Raw genomic sequence first — 23,431 nt, 5'->3', positions numbered from 1 at the left:
GGGAGTTAAAAGTTAAATAGCTGTGTCACGAGCCATTAAATCCTTCTATGGCAGCAGAGAGTTAGAACCTGTTTATTGTAGGCCAGGGGTTGGCAACCTTTCAGAAGTGGTGTGCCGAATCTTCATTTATTCACACTAATTTAAAGTTTTGCATGCCAGTAATACATTTTAATGTTTTTAGACTCTCTTTCTATAAGTCTAAAATAGATAACTAAACGATTGTATGTAAAGTAAATAAGGTTTTTAAAATGTTTAAAGAAACTTCATTTAAAATTTAATTAAAATGCAGAGCCCCCTGGACCAGGACCTGGACACAGTGAGTGCCACTGAAAATCAGCTCGGGTGCTGCCTTCGGCACATGTGCTATAGGTTGCCTTCCCCTGTTCTAGGCTGTAGGCATTAATCCACACCTGCAGTTAGATATTTTCTTACACTATTTTGAACCTGGCAGACACAATTGAGAAGTTCCAGAAGAATATACGCAATACATGGTAATAGCTAGAATGGGTCTCCTGCAACTCAGCTGGCCAAGCCATAGAAGCTTTATGCACTTAGGAAGTCATTTGTTTTACCTGGAGTGATTAAATGATCGAGTTCAGCTTGGATACTACTCACTCTGGCATCCACTTAACATCTGACCAGCCGTTCTGTTGGATCGTTGTGTCGCACTTTCTCAGAGTACCAAGCTACATAGCCTGAAACCTTCCAGCCCCTCTCCACACCTGACCACAACACTAGACCATGCTGCCACGCTTCTTTAGGAAGAAACAGAACACTGGTGTAACTGGAGGCAGCTGACAAAGACGTGGTAAGCCCACCAAAGTAATGCTAAGTTAGCCAGCTAAGATTCGTGGAAGACTCACACTATTGCAACTAGCAGTGTATTTCGGTCAGCTTCATTAAATCCCGTTAAAAGGCTGCTCTCAGACATGACATGCCTGGAGACGTAGAGAGGAGAGTTTACAGTCAACTGATGTAAGGACACTGGTTTTGCTTGAAATGATTTTCCACCATTTACTATTAATGCTTTTGAATATATTTTTGTCTACTTTTAGGTGCTTAGGGCCAAATACGCCTCCATATTAGTTTAAAGTTCGCTGTTTCTGTGAGCAGCCTTGAAGGTAAGGCAGTTTGCCAGGACAGTCTCAGAAAGGTAACCCAGAAGAGCCAGTTTGTTTACAAACCACAAACAAACCTGAGAGTTTTTGTTGTATTCACCTAGATCCAAATCACCTCCACTGCACAGATCCCAAGACAGAGGTTAACTGACTCACTTAGGATCAAGCAGCAAAAGCTGTAGCAGAACTGGCACTGAAGGGCTAGGAACGGATCCATCTGTTCTGTTTGCAAGAGGAAAGCAGACATATGCTCCCTATAACCTCTTTCCCACAGCTACAGCAAGAAAAGTTAGAGCTGTGCATGTGAATTCAAGGGCAGACAAGAATCATGTTTGCAGTATTGAGGTGTTTATAAAATATGTAGTAAAATTAATGACGGGATAGAAGCTTAGTTTGTGTAAAGAGACTATGTGATTTTTAAATCTGAATGTTAGTATTTTGCTGCAATTATCTGCAATGTGGGTGGCAGTGTGACCAAATTCAAGAATTCACTGCATGGAAAGAACTGAAGATGAGATGTGATGCAACTCGGGGGAAAGGGCAGCCTCGTACATGAGGTGAGTGGGGGGAAACTAACCTGAAACGTTCAATAGGAAGGTGATCTATGGAAAGCAGTAGCAACTACAAGTAAGCCAAAGAGGCAATGTTTGCAACTGATTCAATTTAGATGAGGGTTTGGGTTCCACAGGCAAGGTTTTTTAGATGTCACCTTGATCTGTATTTGAACCACATTTAGAAAACAGAGCCCTTCCAGTTTTGGATCCAAGCCAGCACCAAGAACAATGGAGCTGTTTTGGATCCAGACATTAGAATCTGATGCATGTCTGAAGAGACGGAAATTTGATTTGCTATTTGAACCAACATCTAGCAATGACAGATGTGGCAATTAAGAGGGACAGAAAGTTACAGACATCTGCAATGTGAGATGATATGAAAGTGACAGTAATTTGGGACTTCTGAACCTGAAAATTGAGAACCATCATGACATGATCAGACTACCAGCAAGTACTCTGTAGACCATGGGTGACAGTTTGGAAACCACTGTCTGAGTTCATTCAAGTCCTGGTTGATTTGGCTTTGCTTTCCTGGGCTCTCATGGCATGAAATGAAGATGTGTGAGGGTCTGAATTGCGCAAAATGGCAGATTTATTTAAAGTTAATCTTCTGAGTACAGTATACTTCACAAGTAACATCTTTTTATAAAAATGTTCTGATAAGACAAGAAGTCAGACTGACCTTATATGATGAAAATATCCTCTTCAAACCAACCTTCACATTTTCTGAGCACAATTACTAAATTTTAGCCATCCCATTCTTGTTTGTTTTCACCATAGTCGATTGTGGGACAATTTCTCCTCCATTATATTAATCAATCCCGCTGATTTCACTGGCATTACATAAGTGCCAGACTAATGAGGTTTGGTTTTGTATTTCTGGTAGATAATTTTTTTGTAAACTTTCTAGTGCGCATTAGTTATTTGTATATACTGATGAGATGGGCCTTAACTAGCAGTAGAGCCAAACTTCAGAGTTTAGACCAGAGGGTTTATTTCACACCCATTTACTATTGCCAATGGAAAGAGAACTAAAATGTGACTTTACCAAAACTTTATACAGTACTGCAGCCTTATCTGAGTAAGCCCCACACAATGCTTCGTAACTACACCCATACAACTCTGACTTCAGTGGAGTTGCATGTGTTTAGCACATAAATTTGCTCTGAATTCCCTCCCACCCACATTTAACATAGGCAAGCTTCCAACACAGTCCCACTACCCTTTTTCCCCAGCAAGAAAAATCTTGACTGATTTGCTGTGAGAGCATTTGCCATAACTTCAGCTGAAGGAGTAAGTTCCATCTATCTGGAATTCTGCGTTCTGTTCTATCCGGGATTCATTTAAGCACAGAATAAGAGCAAACGATAATTTATGTAAGCCAGTAAAACTTGGCCAATATCTACAATGCCTAAGGATATTATTTTGATAACTAATTTAGCTAGTCTTCATGGGTCTCCTCATCTTCCAAAATGAAGACAGCACTGGTAACATTTTTCAGCCTAGGACCACCATTTATCTGATATTCACACAGCTAGCTGAAATAAAAACAGATCCATTTCTGAAAACCGTAAGAACGCCCTCCCATCACAAATCAAAGTTTCAAAATATTTGTGAAATTCACGTGGAAAGCCACAGCACTGAATGTCTTAACAATACTGCTTAATCTTTCTTTGGACCATTTTTTACCAGGAGAGAGACTAAACCCTGGAAGGACCATTTAGAGATCACTGCAACCTTGGTCACTTACCCATTGTGTTCTCTCTTAATCAAGATGCAACAACAGATAAGGAGTGAACAGATAAAACTGAAGCCCCGATCCCGCTGGTGCCCCCCACGGGGCTGAAGCCAGGACTCTCAGGAGGCACAGGGCTGAAGCCCCAATCCCTGGCACCCCCCCATGGAGCTGAAATCCCAATCCCCAGCACCCCCCGCAGGACTGAAGCACGATCCCTGGTCCCTACCCCGCAGGGCTGAATCCGGGAGGCATGGGGCTGAATCCCTGAGCCCTGGTGTTCCCTGTGGGGCAGAAGCCCTGAGCCCATGGGTAGAATTGGGGAGGGCATTGCTCCCCCGCAAATTGCAGCACAAGAGCACAGCAGCCCAGGGGTCAACTCCACACACACCCCCTTTTCCCCCAGGGCAGAAAGTTGTATGGGCCCCTGGTGCCCATGCTCCAGCAAATTCAGGGCCCCAGGAGCCCAGCTCCACTAATGTTTGGGGCTGGGTCTCTCCCCCGGTCCTGCCTGCTCCCCCTGTGCGCCTCTCCCGGAGTGTCCTGCAAGCCTCCCCCGAGCATCCCTGCCTCACCTGCACTCCAGGTGGCTGCCCCCTGCAGGTCTGCACTGCACTCCCTTGCCAGCCTCTGGCAGCTAAGGGAGCGGTGCTGGCGGCAGGCTGACTGCTGTGCCTCTGGAGAGAGGAGGGGAGGAGGCACAGCAGTATGGCAGTTACCCCCACCCTGGGAGGCAACTCCGAGGGGGCTTATCCAGTCTGCATCTCCTGAGCAGCAGCCTGGGGCTTGGGTGAGTGTCGTAGGGGGAAGGGGGAGGGGCCTCCACAGAGCTCACTGTTTCCGGTGGGGAGAGGGCTGGGGGGAGTCCTCCTATCTGGCCCCAGCCCCAGGGCAGCCTGTCTGCTGCACCCCAAAGTTTGAACTCCTCATCCCTGGCCGAGCCCCACCCCAGAGCCCACACCCCCAGTCAGAGCCCTTATCCCCCCACACCGCAAACCTCTGCCCCAGCCCTGAGCCCCCTCCTGCACCTCATCCCCGGCTTCATCCTGCAGTCCTCACCCTCGCACCCAAACTTCTGTCTGAGCCCCTTCCACACCCCAAACCCCTCATTCCCAGCCCCCCCAGAGCCCTCATCCCCCCACGCCCCAACCCTCTGCCCCAGCCCCAAGCCCCCTCCTACATCATGAACCCCTCACCCCAGCACCCAAACCCTCTGCCCTACTCTGAGTCTCCTCCCACACTCCAAACCCCTCAGCCCCACCCCATTAATTTTGTCTAATAATAATAATAATAATAATAATAATAAACAATGGATAAAATCTTAATAAAGTAACCCAGAGAAAAAGAACAAAAGGGTAATTCATCAAGTGATGGCCTCATTTTCGACACCCATCTTGCAAACTGAGGCTATACAAATGAAAGATGCAGCAAATCTAAAAAGATAAGAAAAGGAGTTTTCAATCAATCTTGGCTGTCAAGATTTATGTGGTTGGAGTACAATAACGAATTAGACAGAGCTTTTTGCTTTTGAGGTTTATTGACCCTACTTCCAAGCATATAGAAGAAACCCACATCCAATTAAACTGGAAGGCAGGTATAACAGTGTGGCTTACTTGTATTTTAAATGGAGTATTAACAGGTACTTGTCTGCTTTGTTCCTGTGAGCAGGCAGCATATTGAAGTCTGAGTGTTGAATGGTATATTTTCCTCTGGTCTCTGCTGCTATTCTGACGCATTTAGGGATAGGTAGTTATGGTCTCCCTCTTTATTCTGTTTCTGTAAAGTTGGAAATCAGGCCTTATATATAATCTACTCAATTACTGTTTCTAATATACCCCATTGGCCTCCAGTGTAGTAATCCTTAGTGTTCAGCCATGATACCTTGTGAAGCAACCTTGTTGTTTCATAAGCTAAAGACGTTCTAAGGCTGAACATGATCCATATGCTTGATCCTACAGCTTTACAGGCTGACGACAGTGGGACTACTGGTCTGAATAAAGGCTATAAGGATTTACCAATCTAAATGACATGTTAAATGGAGCTGAGAAGGACTTTGTTTTTAAAGCCCAAGACAGTCACAGAAGATGAGAATTCCAATTTAGGAATACTCTGATCCTGGGTAAGTCACTTAGCCTCCATGCTTCAATTTCCCAGTCTGTAACATAGTGATTTTCCTTACCTCACAGGGCTTGTTCTCATGCAGCTTAGTTCACTTGTGTTGGTGAAATGTGTTCAGGCCCATTGCATGAAGATGCTCCTGGAAAAAACAGAAATTAAGGAAACAAGTGTAAGCTGTATCAGAGGGGTAGCCGTGTTAGTCTGGATCTGTACAAGCAGCAAAGAGTCCTGTGGCACCTTATAGACTAACAGACTGTTAGTCTGTATGGTGCCACAGGACTCTTTGCTGCTTTTACAAGCGTAAGCTGGTGGTGTGATTCAACTGGTTGAACAGACAATTATAACTCAAGCTGTTTGTTTCTCTTCCCGCTTCAGAGCATAATAGCTGCAAAACAAACAAACAAACAAACAAACAAACAAACTCATTTTACATGACCAGAAATCAAACCCAGAAGAACTCAACACTTGAGCATGACTTGAGCACCAAAGTGGCCAGATTGCTTGCGAAGGAAGGTTTCAGAGTAACAGCCGTGTTAGTCTGTATTCGCAAAAAGAACAGGAGTACTTGTAGCACCTTAGAGACTAACAAATTTATTTCAGCATAAGCTTTCGTGGGCTACAGCCCACTTCATCGGATGCACAGACTGGAACATACAGCAAGAAGATATTGAGGACTTTTGTGTAGGAAGGTTGGTTTTTCATGAGAGTATCCAGTTTTGAGAGCTCAGTCTTAATATCTTCTTGCTGTATGTTTCAGTCTATGCATCTGATGAAGTAGGCTGTAGCCCACAAAAGCTTATGCTCAAATAAACGTGTTAGTTTCTAAGGTGCCACAAGTATTCCTGTTCTTTTTGTGGAGGAAGGTTGGCTATCTCCTTTTGGTTCCAACCCCCTCTCTCCCCAGTAGCTGATCTTATAGAGTTTCCTTCCCTTGGGGATCTGCGGAAACTGAGTCAGGAGTTAATAAGTCTGTGTCTACACTAGAAACATTTATACTGATTTAACCTTTGGTTAGGGATGTAAATTTTTTACCTATATAGTTATATCAATTTAAGTGCAAGGATGGAAGCAGTTAAACTGGTGTAGCTTATTTTGCTTCCTAGCCTGGAATAAGCACTTTTATGCTGGTATAACTGCATCCACAGTAGAGGGCTTTGCAGATTTAACTATACCAGTACTGTTCAAGTGCAAAATCTTTTCTAGCATAGACGAGGCCTCACTGCTTGCTGATGACCTCTTAAGACTCTGCTATACAAAGTCACACCCAGAGCTATTGCTCCATTTGGTCTCTCTAGGAATACTCCATGGTTACAGATTGAAAGATACTGACAAATAACAGGGAAAAAAAAGTTACTTGCCATGCATAGAAGTTGGCTTGTGTGTGTGTGCACGTGCACACCCACCAAGTTTGAGATAAGCTGTTGACAATAACGTGTGTACTTTTTAAAAATGATTTTTGTTTCTTCAAGGCTCTGTGCTACTGCAACAGAAGATGCGATTCATATTACAGTTTTTTTTAGTGTTATGTAGTCAAATATCATTCAGACAGAAGATTCTCTATCACTGCAATTAATTTTGGCCATCTATCATTTTAAAAGCTTCACAATTTATGCCTGTAATGTACAAGGAAGACAAACACTAGGGCTTTAACTATAGGTATCTCTAGAGTGCATTTTTGGAGGAGAAAATGGGTAACAAATTAATTCAGATGAAAAGAGGACAACAGTTCTAACTACTTAGTGCACTAGTGTAGTCTTCTCTTTCGATAAATTTTCCACTCATGACAGTCAAAGGGAACTACTGGCTCAAATATGGTATCTCTCCTTCCTCTCCTAATTACATGAATGTACAGCAACATCTCCATTTTACAGAGAGTTGAAGAATGCAAAGTATTTTAAAAACAAAGATGCTTTAATATACACAACCCTCCCCTTGAGCTAGGTAACAATCCCATTATACAGATGAGGAAACTGAGGCGGAACTGTTAAGTGACCAGCCAATGACCAGAAAAGGAGTCAGTAGCAAAGCCAGTATTTTAACTCCACGCTCCTGGCCCTCTCGTCAGATCATGAGACCATGTCATATTCTCATTTAAAGAAGTGTAGCCTCTTATTTTCTTCAAATTAAAATATACTTAAATTTGTGTCCTTCTAACATCATACCAACCTCAGACAAGCCAAATCTAAACACTGACTACCCTATATTTCTTCTCCTTGAATTCACTTGATAGATTTCAAAGTGCTACAAAATTGGATGTCTTTTGAGTTAGACCAGACTTTCTAAGTGGGGAAGCCAAAATCTTCCCAAACTCACCTAAACAAACAAACAAACAAAAAAATCACAAGGTTACACCCACTGACGAATTAATCCTCAACACACTTCAGTACCCCCTTTTAGACATAAGGATATGGTGACATGTAATGGCAGGTCCAAAGCCATCGAAAGAGTCAAACTCAAAATTTCTTATGTCTGTTCCCCTCTAATGTACCCCAGTTTTACATTGGAATAACCACTAACTTCAGTGGCATTATACTAGGGCTGTCGATTAATCATGGTTAACTCATGCGATTAACTCAAAAAAATTAATTGTGAAAAAAATTAATCACAATTAATTGATCTGTTAAACAATAGAATACCAATTGGAACTGGGGACACAGCACTTCTGAAAAAATCAAGACCAGGCTGTATCAAGTTGGACATCTGTCACATGGCCAGTTTATCCTGATCCTGACATTCCTGGGAGGGCCATGCCTCAGTTTCTCCATCTGTTAGTGCATTTGGTGTAATTGCACAAACTTAGCAGTTTCAAGATAAGATCATTCTGGTTTAATGAAGTCTCAAACAGAGGTACCCCTCTTAGAGTGCAGTTCACCACCAACATAAAATCTCTAGCCATAGGTGCCAACTTCTCCTGGCCCCAGTGGGTGCCTGACCCTCCCCCGCCCCTAGCCCCATCCCAACTCCACTCCTGCCCTGCCACCTCCCACCCATGCCCCACTCCCATTCCAACCCCTTCCCTAAAGTCCCCACCCCAACTCCACCCCCTCCTTGCCCCTGTTGGACTCCTTCCCAAAATCCCCACCTCAACCCCACCTCCTCCTCCTCTGAGCACACCATTCCTGCTCCTACCCACTCCCTCCCACAGCTTGTTACACCACAAAACAGCTGTTTTGCAGCAACAAGTACTGGGATGAGAAGTGGGGACACAGCACACTCAGGGGAGGAGGCAGAGGTGAGGTGAGCTGAGGGTCAGGGCAGGGAGCTTGGCTGCCAGTGGGTGCAGCACCCACTAATTTTTCCCCATAGGTGCTCCAGCCCCAGAGCACCCACAGAGTCAGCACCTATGTCTCTAGCAGTTCTTTAGATTATCTTCCAATTACCTTCCAGTTCTTCCCCTCAAGGCTCCTTCTCCCCAGGAATCTGTCCACAAAGCCTAAGCCCAAGGTGTCATTTGCCCATCATTTATTCCTTCTTGGAGTTCTTCTCCAGATTATATTTATGACTTTTTTTTCCTCAGCTCCAAAAATCACTGTTCCTTCCAAGACATTCTCCATAGATTAACTTAAACACAACACCTATTGTATCCACGTCTCCCCCCAGAGTAAGAATCAGGCTTTGCCTTTCATAGCTGGCCTTGCTCACATGAACAGTAATAAAACTCCAAGACTATATTCCCCAGAATTCCTGGCCTTAAAGAGACATGGCTTCACAGCCATGCCTCAAGCACCGAAATATTGATGCACCCAAAATACAGCAGCCTTTGAAACATTTTGCATCAGTTTCCAGGAATACAATGGACTTTCCCCCTTTCACCAACTTTAAAAGTGTGTTTTTCCTAAGGACACATTTCCAGTTACATCAGCCTTTTAAAGGCCTTTAGGCTGCTTAAAACCAAATGGTTGTTTAAGATTCGGATGTCTTATCTGCTTTGAAACTGTTTCTCTGTAGAGCAGTTCATCTGTGGTTACTGTTACACACTTACCAACATTGTTCAAACTCCATCAAAACAAGGATCAGAGGAATAGAAGAAAAGCTTAAATTCCAAAGTGATAGCTGCTTTGGCTATATCTCATATATAGACAGGAGTACATATGGAAACAAATTCATCCCCCAAGAAATGTTGAATTCAGTGGAGTTATGCTGTAGATTCAGAGCTCAATCCTGCTTCACTGAAGTCAGTAAAGTTTTTCCATTGACTTCAAATAGGAGCAAGATTAAGCCCCACTTTGTCATACAGAATTTCAGGCCAAAATAGCTCTTTGTTTTAAGTGCTTTTATTGTCAGAAATAATCTTGTAGAATGGAAAAGGTTCTAGGTTTTATACGTTTCTCCATATAAGGGCATGAACAGGTTTTTAAATAAGTCTAGTGGAAGCAGCAACAAAAAACGACTCACAAGGCCAAATCCTCCAGAAGACAACAGAATTCACCGTTGTAACTGAGAGGAGAATCGGTTCCACAGCTACTAATTACTCCCAAATCTATCTGTTTTGCTAATTCAGCAGGCCTGCCAACCTTTTCCATAATACATCCTACACATTCAGCTATTTGCCAGTAATCGTGGTTAGATGTTCCCCAGAATTTTATGTACATACTCCCATGGCTCTTTGAAGTAGGTGGAGACCTGCAAAGCTGTAGATATCTGCAGACAAAGTTTGCAGATTACAAATGGATGCAAATCCAAATTTTATATCTAGAGCCCTGCAAATCTCCAAGTATCCGCTTTATATCTGTGGATGCAGATGCGGATAGCCACAGACCATGTTTGGGGATCATGAATCAGATGCAGATACAAATTTTGTATCTGCACAGGGCTCTAGAACTATGACCCATGGGACAAATCTGGCCCATCAGCCATTTTAATCCAGCCCTGGAGCTCCTGCTGGGGAGCAGGGTTTGGAACTTGCCCCACTCCGGCACTCCAGCCAGGGAACAGGGTCGGGGGCCACTCCGTGCAGCTCCCAGAAGCAGTGGCATGTCCCCACTCCGGCTCCTATGTGTAGGGGCAACCAGGGGGCTCCACTCTGCACACCGCCCCTGCCCCAAGCACTGCCCCCACAGCTCCCATTGGCCGAGAAGCATGGCCAATGGGAGCTGTAGGGATTGCATCTGTGGACGGGTAAGCGCACAGCAGAGCCACCTGTCCGCGCCTCTGTGTAGGAGCCAGAGCGGGGACATGCTGCTGCTACCAGGAGCCACTTGAGGTAAGCGCCGCCCGAAGCCTGCACTCCTGAGCCATGCCCTGCCCCAGCCCTGAACCCTCTCCCACCCTCCGAACCCTTCAGTTCAGCCCAGAGCACCTTTCTGCACCCCAAACTCCTCATCTCCAGCCCCACCCCAGAGCCTGCACCCTCACCCCCATGCCCTAATGCCAGCCCTGATCCCCTCCCACACCCTGAACTCATTTCTGTCCCCACCCTGGAGCCCGCTCCCCCAGCTAGAGCCCTCACTGCCTCCCACACTCCAACCCCCAATTTTGTGAGCATTCATGGCCCGCCACACAATTTCCATACCCAGATGTGGCCCTCAGTCCAAAAAGTTTGCCCACCCCTGCTCTGGAAGTAAGTTCAACCTCCCACTTCAAAGGAGGAACTTCAAGAATCTGTGCATTGGTTCACTTCTGGCATCAGATAAGGACCTTGTTATAAGTGGCTGAGTAATTCTGTTTTAGCATAATACTAGACGTAGGGCTGTGAGCCAGACAAATACTGATAATCCCTTTGTGGGTTGTGGGCACAGAAGCAATAGAGAGAAGACTGCTTTAATTATGACCTCATCCTACACTCCTTCCTCATTGATTGCAATGGGAATTTTATGAAAGGACTAAGACTGCTGTATTGTCCCACCCCTCACCCCCATCATCATGTTTCCCTTCCTCCCCACCCAAGTCACTCCATTCTACTCTTTCCCTCCCAAAATATGTTATTCTGCTCCATGCGAGAACCAGAACTCAAGCAGTATGGAACACTGCTATGCTCATTAAGGTATAACAGGCTGGTGCCAATTACATTAGATGCAAGCCAGAAGTAAATATTCCATGGGTATGTTGTCTACACAGCAAAAAAACCTGTGAGTCTCAAAGCCTGGGTCAACTGACTCAGGCTTGTAGAGCTTGTGCTGCAGGGCTCAAAAGAGCAGTGTAGACATTCGGGCTCAGGCTGGAGCCAATGTCTGAATCTTGGCAAAGGGGAGAATCTTGGAGCCCAGGCTCCAGCCTGAGCCCAAACATCTACACTTCTAATTTTAGCCCCACAACGTGAGCCTGAGTTGGTCGAACCAGGCTCTGAGACTTGCTGCCATGGGATTGTTTTTTGTTTCTTTGTTTTTTGTTATTGTGCAGACATACCCTAAGTATGTTGAGGCATGGGTGTAAGACAAGAGCCAGTGGGGCACTGGACTGGAAGTCTGACCCAGCTTCTACACCTTGCTCCAACACAGGCTGCTGTGAGATCTTGGGCAAGTCCCTTCAGCACAGTGTGATTGTTTCTCTTCCCACCCTTTGTCTATACCCTCTATTAGGACTCTAAGCTCTACAGAGTGGGAAGTGTCTTAGTACATGTTTATGCAGGATTAGCTCAACAGGGCTATGATCTTAGTTGGGGCATCTAAGTACTGTGGTGATACAAATAAACAAGAGATACTTCAGTGAGGTTCACTCTACCAAGGGATATGCTATAGTAGGTGCAACACTTTTTTCTCTTACAATTTCTCTACATTTGTTTGCCACTCTGCCTGCTCTCTGTTCTATTTTTCATTGGATACCCCTCCTGCCCCTCCCAGTGGAACATGAACCCAGCAATATTTGAGTAGGAGTTGAACTTTTGAACCTGCTATGCAGGAGTGGATATGAATGTAGATAAAATAGTTCTGACCATATGTAGTACTGGTCCTAAGGTCCTGCCTCCCACTTTATTTATATGTAAGCAGTAAGCAGAGTCAGCATGACTCTACCCTGACATCTGGTGGTGAACTGTAGCAAGTTGTGGAAAAGAACTTTAGGGGCTGATCTTGTTTGAGTAGGCACACCCACCTGGCATGAACCCACAGCAGCCCAAATGGTCACTTTGGCTGTTGTCATAGAATATCAGGGTTGGACGAGACCTCAGGTCATCTAGTCTCACCCCCTGCTCAAAGTAGGACCAATACCCAGACAGATTTTTGCCCCAGATCCCTAAATAGCCCCCTTAAGGATTGAGCTCATAACTCTGGGTTTAGCAGGCCAATGCTCAAACCCCTGAGCTATCCCTCCCTCCAAAAAAGAAAACTTGGAGATGCTGGGGATTGAACCTAGAGCCACCTACATGTAAAGCATGTACTCTTCCACTGAGCTACATTCCCAAGTTGTGGAAGCCCCAGTTTCTCTGTTATTGAGGCAGGAAGAATAAAGTGGTGTTACCCCATTTATGTGAATCAAAGTCAATGAAACTGTTTTATGACAGAGGGACTCACCATCAACTAAGTAGCACTCTCTAGACAAGGGACATGGGTTCCAAAACCTAGTGAATTGAGAGAAACTGGGGACAGATGGTTGTACTTGATGGTATGGTCCCCTTTTGAGGGCCTCAAATACCAGTTGTGTTTCCTCTTCTCTCTACTGTGGAATATCAGAGCTAATTTTAATTCCATTAGGAGTCTAGTTACAGGCTGCTGAGTTGAATTCACTTTGGGTCAATGGTACCCCAGTACTGAGGCTCCCCTACTACAAACTGAACTCATTGAAGAGCTAAAATCACTAAGAGCTGAAATCACTGAGTGCTGTGGGGGTGCTTGAAGCTATGTTGCTGAGCGGCTGGTGGAGCGGAGTAGTTTGTGGGATGACTGGAGCGGCTCACAGTGAAGGCTGCAACAGAATTTCATGGAGAGGCGGGGCAGTCGGCCTCAGACCACGGAAGGTGCCCTTTAACACCATTGTGCCCCCTCCCGCCCCCGGCTGGGAGGTAAAACTCTAAAGATAAACTTTTGAACTCTGGGGCTGCGCTGACCAGGGACAGAGACTTTTGGGATGTTGGACTTTTGGGACTTTGGGCGATCTTTTGGGTTGCTGGACTTAAGAACCTGAGGGGAAAAGGATACTGCCAAATTTACTTGCTCATGGTTTGTGTTATGAATCCTGTTTGTGATGTTTCCCCAACATAATGCAGCATTGTTTCCCTCCTTTATTAAAAGGATTTTGCTACACTCAGACTCCGTGCTTGCAAGAGGGGAAATATTGCCTCTTAGAGGTGCCCGGGGGTGGTGGTGGTGGTGGTATGTAATTGTCCCAGGTCATTGGGTGGGGGCTCAAGCCGGTTTTGCATTGCGTTATTGAAACCAAACCCCTAAATACTGAACCCAGCCCTTGTTGCTGCCAACTTAGACGGGCAGAAGGGTTACATATAGCTCAAGTTTAATCAGAAAAATAACACAGCTTTTAGCCTTGCTGTGCTGTTATTCAAGCCACTGTATAAATCCCTGAAACAGGGTGCTGTATATGGAAGAACCCAGTGCTCTGCTCTATTCTTTTCCCCTCACTGACAGAAGAGTTTGCAGAACACTTGCTTTTGGCATGAAGCTGACTATGCAAGGTGGAGGCCAAGTGCTGCGATTATACTATCTCTTAGAAGGAAATTGGGCTCTCATGGTACACACAAGCTCATTCAGGTTTATTCACTCAGATACCAGTGCTGAGGAATGCACTATAAAAATGTAAAGGCTTAGAGTGGGCTGGCTTACAGCAGCGCAGCTAAACGGTCCTTTCCCCTGGTGACTCTTGGGTATGAGAATCTAAGCCTTTCTAACCATGAGGACTACAGAGGCTTTTTGTTTGTTTGTTTAATATTTATAGAACAAATACTTCAGATCGTGAGCTGGATGTAAACTGACGTAGTGGTTACTGCTCAAATCTGCTAACAGCCTGAAACAATAAGAGGTATGACATGCTCTCATTTGTCTCAGTGGGACTGAGTTTTAAGCGTAATGATAGTTATCAATGATGCAATTTAAATTTCATTTCACTAATCTCAGCATGCACGAAATACATTTGCATTACAGACGTCTGCTATCTACTGAGAGAAGTGGATTATTTGGTTTCATGAGTATACAGAAGTTAGGTGTGGTAAGCGCACCACTTTTCCCTAATCTGCCCCCTACAGATAGTTATCATAGTGCAACAGAAAGATCATTACCATCAGCTTCTGACCAACCAATCCTTGTTACTTCTACTAAGGCCGGGTCTACATTACGGAGTTAGGTCGACGTGAGGCAGCTGAGGCTGACCCAAGTCTAAATATTTACTCTACAGCATTGCTTCTGGCAGTGTAAGGCTAGGTCTACACTGGGCGGGGGGAGTTGACCTAAGATACGCCACTTCAGCTACACGAACAGTGTAACTGAAGTTGCGTATCTTAGATCATTTCCCCCCCCCCCCGCAGTGTAGATCAGCCCTCAGTGTGAGTAGGTAGGTCACAACACACTGTCTTCAAATCTGCTAACAACAGTGTCAGTATGTGCCCACTGTGGTGGTGATTTCTTGTAATAAGGACAGCTGAAATATGAACTGCTCTGACACCATCAACTCATTTTGCATGTTGTGTACCACCAGCCATCATGTTAACTCAAATGGAGTTTAAAAACAACCAACTATTGGGTAAAAGCACCATCTCCTATTATCACTCCCCTGAGCCATCCAGACACCCTCCTCCCCAAATCTAGCAACATTTAACATCAAGCAAAAGGTTTCCCATACACACTGCTTTGGGTCATACCACTGGTGTTTGTGTATGAGACAAGTCCTGACTTTTATCTTTGTTTTCTATGATTCTTGTCAGAACCTTGAAATTCTGTTTCAATTAACTTTATGACAAGAATTATATAACTAAAATTTAGAATAGCCCTGACTTTTATTGACATATTTCTGATCTACTCTATAAAAAATCCTCCTTACCTTTAGAGTTTGAGATTTTTTCATTAAAGGTTTAATACATAACTTACCAGAGACCCACATTTTTAACTATTAACCCACTGACCTGAGAAACATTCAATACCTCAGTCTGGATTAGCTAATTTGGAGTAAGCCTACAACAATGGTCCTGCTTAACTGGGCTTGCTGAAGTCTCTTCTACATTTAAGAATTACACCAGCACATCCACATTACCCATTTATGTTTCAGGGTCACCAGTATATCAGGCTCCTAAAAAGTATTCCCTGCAACTGTTGCAGTATCACTGCATTCTGGATCCCTATCCCAATTCCCAGCATAGCTCCTCAAAAGCATCTGATTGTTTAGCACTATAAAGTGCAAAATGAACTCCCACAGTAAAGACTTTTAACATAAAAATTAAATATTGTTTTTAAGAACTGAATGAAACTGACAAAGCATTGCAAGTTAGGAGCTGTGTGAAATAAATTTTGGGATTAGAGTCTACCTCCCAATGAATGGGTGACCTTTTCCACCCCTCACAATAGGTCTCAGCTATCTAGCCCCTTGGTGTGATTCTCTCTAACGATAACAATATCAGTGAACAAAAGAAAGAGGGCATATTTCATCTGTGTTGGAAATTCTTGTGTTATCTCAGTTGAATTATGTAAGAGGACCAAGCCTTGGTCAGAAAGATCAATGGAGAGATAGCAGGAGTAACGGGGAGGGGGGTAGTGCTAGAACGACCAGTGCACTGAATTGCCAGCTTTCAGGCCACATGGGGCTTAGCTTCACTGCAGCATTAGCTTAACGAATAAATCCAGGGATGCCCCTAACCAGACTCCCAACCACACACAAACATTTCTAGCTCAACTGAAGGGTGCTTTACATTTGTGCTAACTGGCTCATTGAGGGCATGGGTTGAAATTTCAATGCTTCTGAATCTTGAGCTAGTAAAGCAGCCAAGATTCAGCTACTCTGTGCAGCTAATATAACCACTCTGTGCAGTTTGACTGGTCTCACTAGACTACTGCAAGAGAAGTTACCTTGCATATAGATGACTTTAGCTAATGCCACAGTGTACATAAACCTTAGAACTTCAGTGGGGCAGAGTGATGAGATAGGAAACAAGAGTAATGAAACTTGCTGCATGCCTTTCCACTTTCAGAACAAGTGCAAGATTTCCCCCTCTGATGTGGCTTTCCCTTACTGATTCACACTCTGTGGTCAGCCTGAATGTTGTGCCCTTCCATCAATAAGAAAAGTATTTTCCATAGTAATAGGAGACTTTTTTGTGGGGAAAGAACCTATTTATTTATTTTAGAGAGCCAACACAAAGCAAAGCCCATTGCAAATGTAGTTTGCCTTATCTTTGTAGAAAGACAGCTACTTCCTCCACTTCTTATTAATTCAGTCTTCTAACCACTCTACTTCGTACAGGATTAAATAAACAATATGAATAATAAGAATCTAACAAAACACCCAAAAGCCTTCACTATTCAGCAGAGGGGCCTGCACCTCTTCTAAGGGTTCAAACAACCCTTTGAGACAATCATACAAGCAGCTCTTACTTTTTCCAGAGTATGTATTGGATTTCTAGCTTAAATTACTCCCCTTCAGACCACTTCCATGCTCTCAAGGTCCTTTCCTTAGCCCTTTAATTGTTGTTTTAAATCTCTTCCTAGATGTTTCATATAAAGACCCTTGAACCATCTCCATTCCCTTCAACTATAAAGCAACACAATAGATGTTGTTTTCTGTAGGAATTACCAGGAGGTGAGGGAAGCTACCTCTTTTACAGTCCTTCCCCAGCATACCTTACCGGCCAGCCTAGCTTTCATAACCCCAGCAGCAGAGTACCTTTGTTCTGGGCTGACCCAGGAGAGCCAGAGCTGGCAAACTGAGCTCCTCTTAAAGGGACAGCTTGTCCCGTGATTCTTCTATAAATGCTTTCATTTCCTCCAGCTTATTCAGACAAAACTCACATCACACAATAAATAAGCAAAATGACATACACTTTGCAATGCTCCTACACACAGTAAAGAGAAAGAACAGTTTTCTCCTAGCAGCAGCCATTTCTCTAGGAGTTTGCCCTCGTCCGGTCCCACGCTGAAAACCTCATTTATTTTCTGGGGCTTTGGAGGAGGTGGTCCTTAGGCTGGCTGAGGGCTGCAGGGGTTTGGTGGATAATTATCCAAGGGCAGCCCTTTTTTACTGCACCCCTTTGAATAAACCAGTGGAGAGGTGCTTGTGGAAATGCAGTGTAACTGTCCTGCCACCTTCCCTTGAGCTGCTGAGGTAACTCCTCGGGGCCCAGTCCCCCACTTCCCTTGAGCTGCTGAGGTAACTCCTCGGGGCCCAGTCCCCCACTTCCCTTGAGCTGCTGAGGTAACTCCTCTGGGGCCCAGCTCCCACTTCCCTTGAGCTGCTGAGGTAACTCCTCTGGGGCCCAGCTCCCACTTCCCTTGAGCTGCTGAGGTAACTCCTCTGGGGCCCAGTCCCCCACTTCCCTTGAGCTGCTGAGGTAACTCCTCGGGGCCCAGTCCCCCACTTCCCTTGAGCTGCTGAGGTAACTCCTCGGGGCCCAGTCCCCCACTTCCCTTGAGCTGCTGAGGTAACTCCTCTGGGGCCCAGTCCCCCACTTCCCTTGAGCTGCTGAGGTAACTCCTCTGGGGCCCAGCTCCCACTGCCAGGCACGCACGGCCTAAGGAGAGTGCTGGGCTGGGCTTCACCCCGGGGGAGTTGTTTCCCCCATACAAACTATGAGAAAGATGCAGGAGTGAAACGCACTGCTCCACGAGGGGAGGAACTGGGAGTCCTCCTGGCTGCGGGCCACTGCCAAGTTCAACAGCAGCACCAAGCGTGGACTCCCTTCTTCTCCGGGTCACAGTGAAGACCATAGCCTGACCTTCTCAAAATGGCGGCGGAGGTGGAGCTGCCTGAACCTCCCCAAGATGGCGACGAGGGGCGGCCGGCCGCCGGAGCCTGGTTGCGGGGAGTGCGCTTGCGCGCCGGGGCCCTGAGTGCAGTGAAATTCCGGGAGGGAGGGGGAGGTGGCGAGTTAGCGGCAGACACGGAGCGACGGGCTTAAGCCCCAGTTAGAGACCCTGTGTGCTACGGCGGCGCCCGACGCGGAGCCAGACCCCGGGGGGGCCAGGAGCGGGCGGCGTGAGGGGGACTCGCCGCCGGCCAGTTCGTTCGCCGCAGCGTCGCCGCCGCCGCTCGGACTCCCTCCCCGGGCAGAGAGGGGGAGAATGACGGAGCTCCAGTCCGCCTTGCTATTGCGGAGGCAACTAGCAGGTACCGGGGCTGGGGCCTGGGCTGGGGGCGGCGGTGCGGGAGCCCCGCTCAGGGGGCCGAGCCGCGTCGGGCCTGTGGCGGACGGGAACTGGCGGTGGGGGGGCGGGAGCATGAGGTTGGCGGGGGTGGGGGGTAAGTTGTGGACAGGCGGGGGGGGAGGAGGGCAGATTGGGGCACCCCTTCCCCCCGCCCCGGGAGCTGAGGGAACTAGGCCGCCGGGGGGGAGCGGGAGCTGCGCGGTGGAAGCGGGGGAGGGGCTCAGACTGGGGTGCTTGGAAGGCCATAATGAGGTTAGGGTATTTCCTCCCCCCTGCGATGGAGGTCGCCGTTGGAGTCCCCCCCCCAGCTCCTCCTTAGTGGCAGGCGGAGTGAGGGGGGTTCCCCTTGTGTTCTCTTGGGGCGGGGCCTAAAGAGGATTTGAGGGACGCCCTTGTGGTCCCCCCGTGAACGTGTCCAGGGTTTCCCCCCGTCCCTGCTAGGCTGGGGTGCTGCTCACTAACAAAGTTCCAGGAGGCGATAGCTTGGCTGGTCTCCGTGGGGCCGAGACCAGCCTTAGGGGCTGCAGCTGTCACAGCCCCGCTTTCTCCCCCGAAGCAGCGGGCATGGCGCTCCCCTCTGCTGTGGGGAAGGGTGGGCATCTTCCTCCTCCCTCCTTTTGTTTTAAGCTCTACAGTAGGGGGCTCGGCTGGGGTGGGAATCTGACAAGTCTGGGGTCTGGGCTGGAGGTGTGTGGGTGCAAAGTGGGGATAGGTCGGAGGCTGGGACCGGGGGCGCAGGGTGGAAGAAGGTGGCGAGATCTGGTTCTGCCCCAGGTGTCTGGGTGGAGGGGAGACGATAGAAAAGGTCGGGGTCGCTGCTTGGTTCACTTTCTGACTCGCTTCTCCATCTCCCCTCCCCCTTCCTTTGTCCCTGGCCTGACCAGCCTTGCTTGGCTAGCACAGTGTGTCTCAGCCACTGCTGCTGATACAAGGGGACCTGGCTCGGCTCGGCCTGTCCCGGCGGCAGCGCCGAGCATGCGCGGGGCCGCCCGGGCGGCTGGTCTCACAATGCAGCTCCATGTGCTGCTAGCTGCCAGATTTAAAGAGAAATGATCTAGCAGTTGTGGCTATATGGGCTGCAGCAAGCAGCGTGTCACTTTCTTTTCTCCCTCCCTACCGGAGCACATGCTCCCCCTGGATCCCTCTAGTTTCTTGCTACCAGAATGAAGTCATCACTTTTAAAAACAGATTTACCTGGTATTTGACTAAGGTGTTAGTCATAGAATATGGGAGTGGGAAGGGATCTCAGGAGTTCATCTAGTCCAACCCCCTGCTCAAAGCAGGACCAATCCCCAGACAGACTTTTGCCTCAGATCCCTAAATGGCCCTCTTAAGGATTGAGCTCACAACACTGGGTTTAGCAGTCTAATGCTCAAACCACTGAGCTATCCTTTCTGCTTCCCCCACCCCCCGTTTTCCTTGTGGGCAAAAAAAAAAAAAAATTGCTTCACATCATAAGGAATGTATGGAATAAAGTCTAACTAAACTCTGACAAATGAGGCTCTAGTGAGTGGAGGAGTCACACAGGAGAAGAAGTCATTCAGTGACAATGGAAACCAAAGTGTAGCTCTAGTGTCAGAGGAATTACTGGAATTAGACTTGAAAAAAGCAGTAGAAATTGTCATGTAGAGGGGCAGTCCTTCCTGGGACCTGTTCCTTCAGCAGAGTGAGGCAACACAATGACTAGTAGTCTCTTTCAGTATTAATGTCTAGCTTGTGACATAAGCAAGTTTTTAGAATTTGTTTATATAAACATTTTTTAAAAAGCATCTTCCTGCTCTGTCTATCTTGCTTTAAATGAGTAGGTCTACATTGCAAAAGACTGCATGGACTCAGATTACTAACATGAGTTAAAATTAGGGAGACCAGACAGCAAGTGTGAAAAATCAGGATGAGTTTTTTGGGGGGGGAGTGTGTGTGTGGGGGGGGGGGGGGGTTAGTTCATTAAATAAGACCAAGCCCCTAATATTGGGAATCTCAATAATATTGGGATGTCTAGTAACCCTAGTTAAAATAACAGTGAACACAAGCATGCATCTGAGGAAGTGGGTATTCACCCACGAAAGCTCATGCTCCAAAACGTCTGTTAGTCTATAAGGTGCCACAGGATTCTTTGCTGCTTTTAGTGAACACAAGGCAACTCTGCTTTTCATTCAGGTTAGCAACTAGAGTTCAGCCCTAGGCTGCTCTAAAGTTTGAATTCAAGCTGCTAACCCAGATTAAAAACCAAGTTGTTGTGTAATCACTGATTTAATATTACCTAAATTAAACAAATTCTGTGTGGTAAACTAAACATGTGTAACAGTGTTAACTAGTGTATAATATCAAAGCTGTAAGGAAGGTGTCCAGTGCATGATGTGGCTAAAATTAATAGTGTTAGCGATGGCTATGTTGAATGGATCTGTTCACCTTTTGCAGTGCTGAAAATCTTATGATCTCCACACTCAGTGTATAGAATTGTCCAGAAATCCTATACCTTCTTAGAAGGACTTAGTTGTTTGCATCTTTTTGTGTATATACACTGGGTGTATGTAGTGAAATTGGTCTATTTTGTCATAATTGCGAAGCTCAGTAACTGCAATGAAGACTTGTTAGGTTGGGAATTGTCCAACTTGCTGCTTCAAGTCACTGATGCTTCTCTGACACAATGAATAATCAAATGCCTCAAAGACATGGCTTATGATCACAAAGCAAAATTTCTTGGTTATATATTGTGTAACTTAAGAGTTACAAGACCAAATGATGGCATAAGTCAGTAGACACAATACATTACTATTTTGGTGGCATTACTCCTGAAGATTGTGTAATTTGATATTAGATTTCTTGAAAGAATGGTCAAGAAACTATGTAGATTTGATTTCTGTAAGGAGTCTCTGAAATCCTTGGTTGCTCCAGCATAGGGCTAACAAGAAAAAAGTATGGTTAAATTCAGAGAATGGGCATTTGAGTATACAGGTAGAATTGGTTTCAGTTCTTTGGCCTTAACTTGTATGCCCTTTCTGTTGATGAACTCTGCTTATTTGAAACTTCAGTTTTAAAATGTGTGAAAGCAACTTTAAAAACTTGTTACCATTGTCATCACTAATTCAACAGTATTGGGAGTAACAGTGCAAATGCTCTGTAATAGTACTTGGAACAGATCTAACCCAGTGTTATGATAATGCAGCTCGTAGCCCTTCCCCACGGTGGGTTCCCATTATAGGATTCTGTGGCATGCTGAACCTATGGTAAATGTCTAAACTTTTGGGAGGAGTGGGGGGGTAAAGGAACCTTGGAGTCTTTGAAGTACTACTTCTACTTGCTAAAATGATCCCCCCCAAAGGACGCTTCTCCATATTTTGATAGCATGGATGGGATTTCTAAAAAGCAAAATGAACAGAAACTTGAGACTCTTAGACACTGCTCTTTTTGATAGGCCACTTGAAATCCTAATGCAGAGATTGGACTTGATGTATCTGTCTGACCCACTGCTGGCTACCTTTTTCCAAGTCTGTTTCATTTTTTCACACCCACAATATTTGCTGTACCTTCTAACTGTAACCTCCTAATATTCTGATACTGTTTGCTTCTGGTGGGACTAATACTTCGCACTCAGTGCTATGCATAGTAGGAAGGCTGGTGAGTCACAAGATGGGATTCAGGGCAGGGGCTGAGTAAAGACAGCAAGGACATGTCTGAGATGTTTTGTGTGATCAAAGTTTGGTAAAATAGCTCTCATACCCTTTTCTTTTTAAGTAGTAGTCCCTGAGCACAAGAGGTCTGAATCAGAGCAGTTAGACTTGGGGCAAGGGGCGGGTGGGGAACCTGAGAGCTGAAGGTAGAGAAACCATTAGTGGATCTAAGAGCCATCAGTAGGGCAAGGAGTGGGTTAGAGATTGACTGACTGCATTCTCCCAATGTAGTTAGGAAGGAGAAGAGCGGGGTCATAGAAACTTATAATCCCACTTCCCTTATTTCTACTGGTAGTAAAGTACTTGGTATAGGAAATTGTTTCCCTCCTCCCACCCCCAATCAGTGCCAAAATACCATAGACTTCATCAGAAGCTGGTTGGCATTATGTATCCAGAAGCAGATTTGACCAGGGTATCACTACCTTTTAAAGTAAGTCTTCTTCCCCACTAGCTAGAAATGTAACTTTCTCTAAAAGAAAATCCAAACTGGAGCACAACCTTTTTTTAACTAAGTCTTTAAACATGAAGAGTGCCTACAGCTTTCCCTGTTGTCATTACATCTGCATGTACAGTCTGCCACAATATGCTACCCTGGTTATCTTTTGCATTGTGGGAAGTCTAGCTACCAGAAGGCTGGTTCCCAGTAGTGCTGTAACTTAAATCTTGAGTTGCTGCTGCCAATGCTCCTGTCAGCTGACAAGATGATCCCCTTGCCTGTATGAAAGTAATAGTCATAGCCAAGTGCTAACCCTTTTCTTCTCTTGGATAACACATGTAAAGCTGTAGATGTGTTGAGCTTAATTTCTCAACTTGACTTGAGATGTGAATATATCTGATTTCGTGTCCAACTTTCTTCCGCTTTTCACCTTGCTCTAAGATGCTAATAGATCTTGTCTGTCTGTCTCTCCAATGTAGACTAGACAGTCCTGTTTTTTGTAAAGGATGCATTGACAGATAAAATAAGTAACTTTTTGCATATCAAATTACAGACACTATCAGTGCT

General features: G+C 45.7%; 1 protein-coding gene across 1 annotated transcript in view; it reads left to right on the top strand.

Moving 5' to 3' along the window:
* Nucleotides 1-18,432: 18,432 nt before the first annotated feature.
* Nucleotides 18,433-23,431, top strand: part of UBE2G1 (ubiquitin conjugating enzyme E2 G1) — a 44,060-nt gene continuing 39,061 nt past the window's right edge. Inside the window, exon 1 of the mRNA XM_050929724.1 lies at nt 18,433-18,719. Coding sequence (XP_050785681.1) covers nt 18,674-18,719 — 46 coding nt within the window. The 5' untranslated portion in view covers nt 18,433-18,673. The remainder of the gene's footprint in view (nt 18,720-23,431) is intronic.

The sequence above is a fragment of the Gopherus flavomarginatus genome, chromosome 19 (genome assembly GCF_025201925.1).
Source record: "Gopherus flavomarginatus isolate rGopFla2 chromosome 19, rGopFla2.mat.asm, whole genome shotgun sequence".
In the NCBI taxonomy this organism is placed as follows: Eukaryota; Metazoa; Chordata; order Testudines; family Testudinidae; genus Gopherus; species Gopherus flavomarginatus.
The sequence above is the reverse complement of the archived record's forward strand: the minus strand, read 5'-3'. Positions and strand labels throughout refer to the sequence as shown.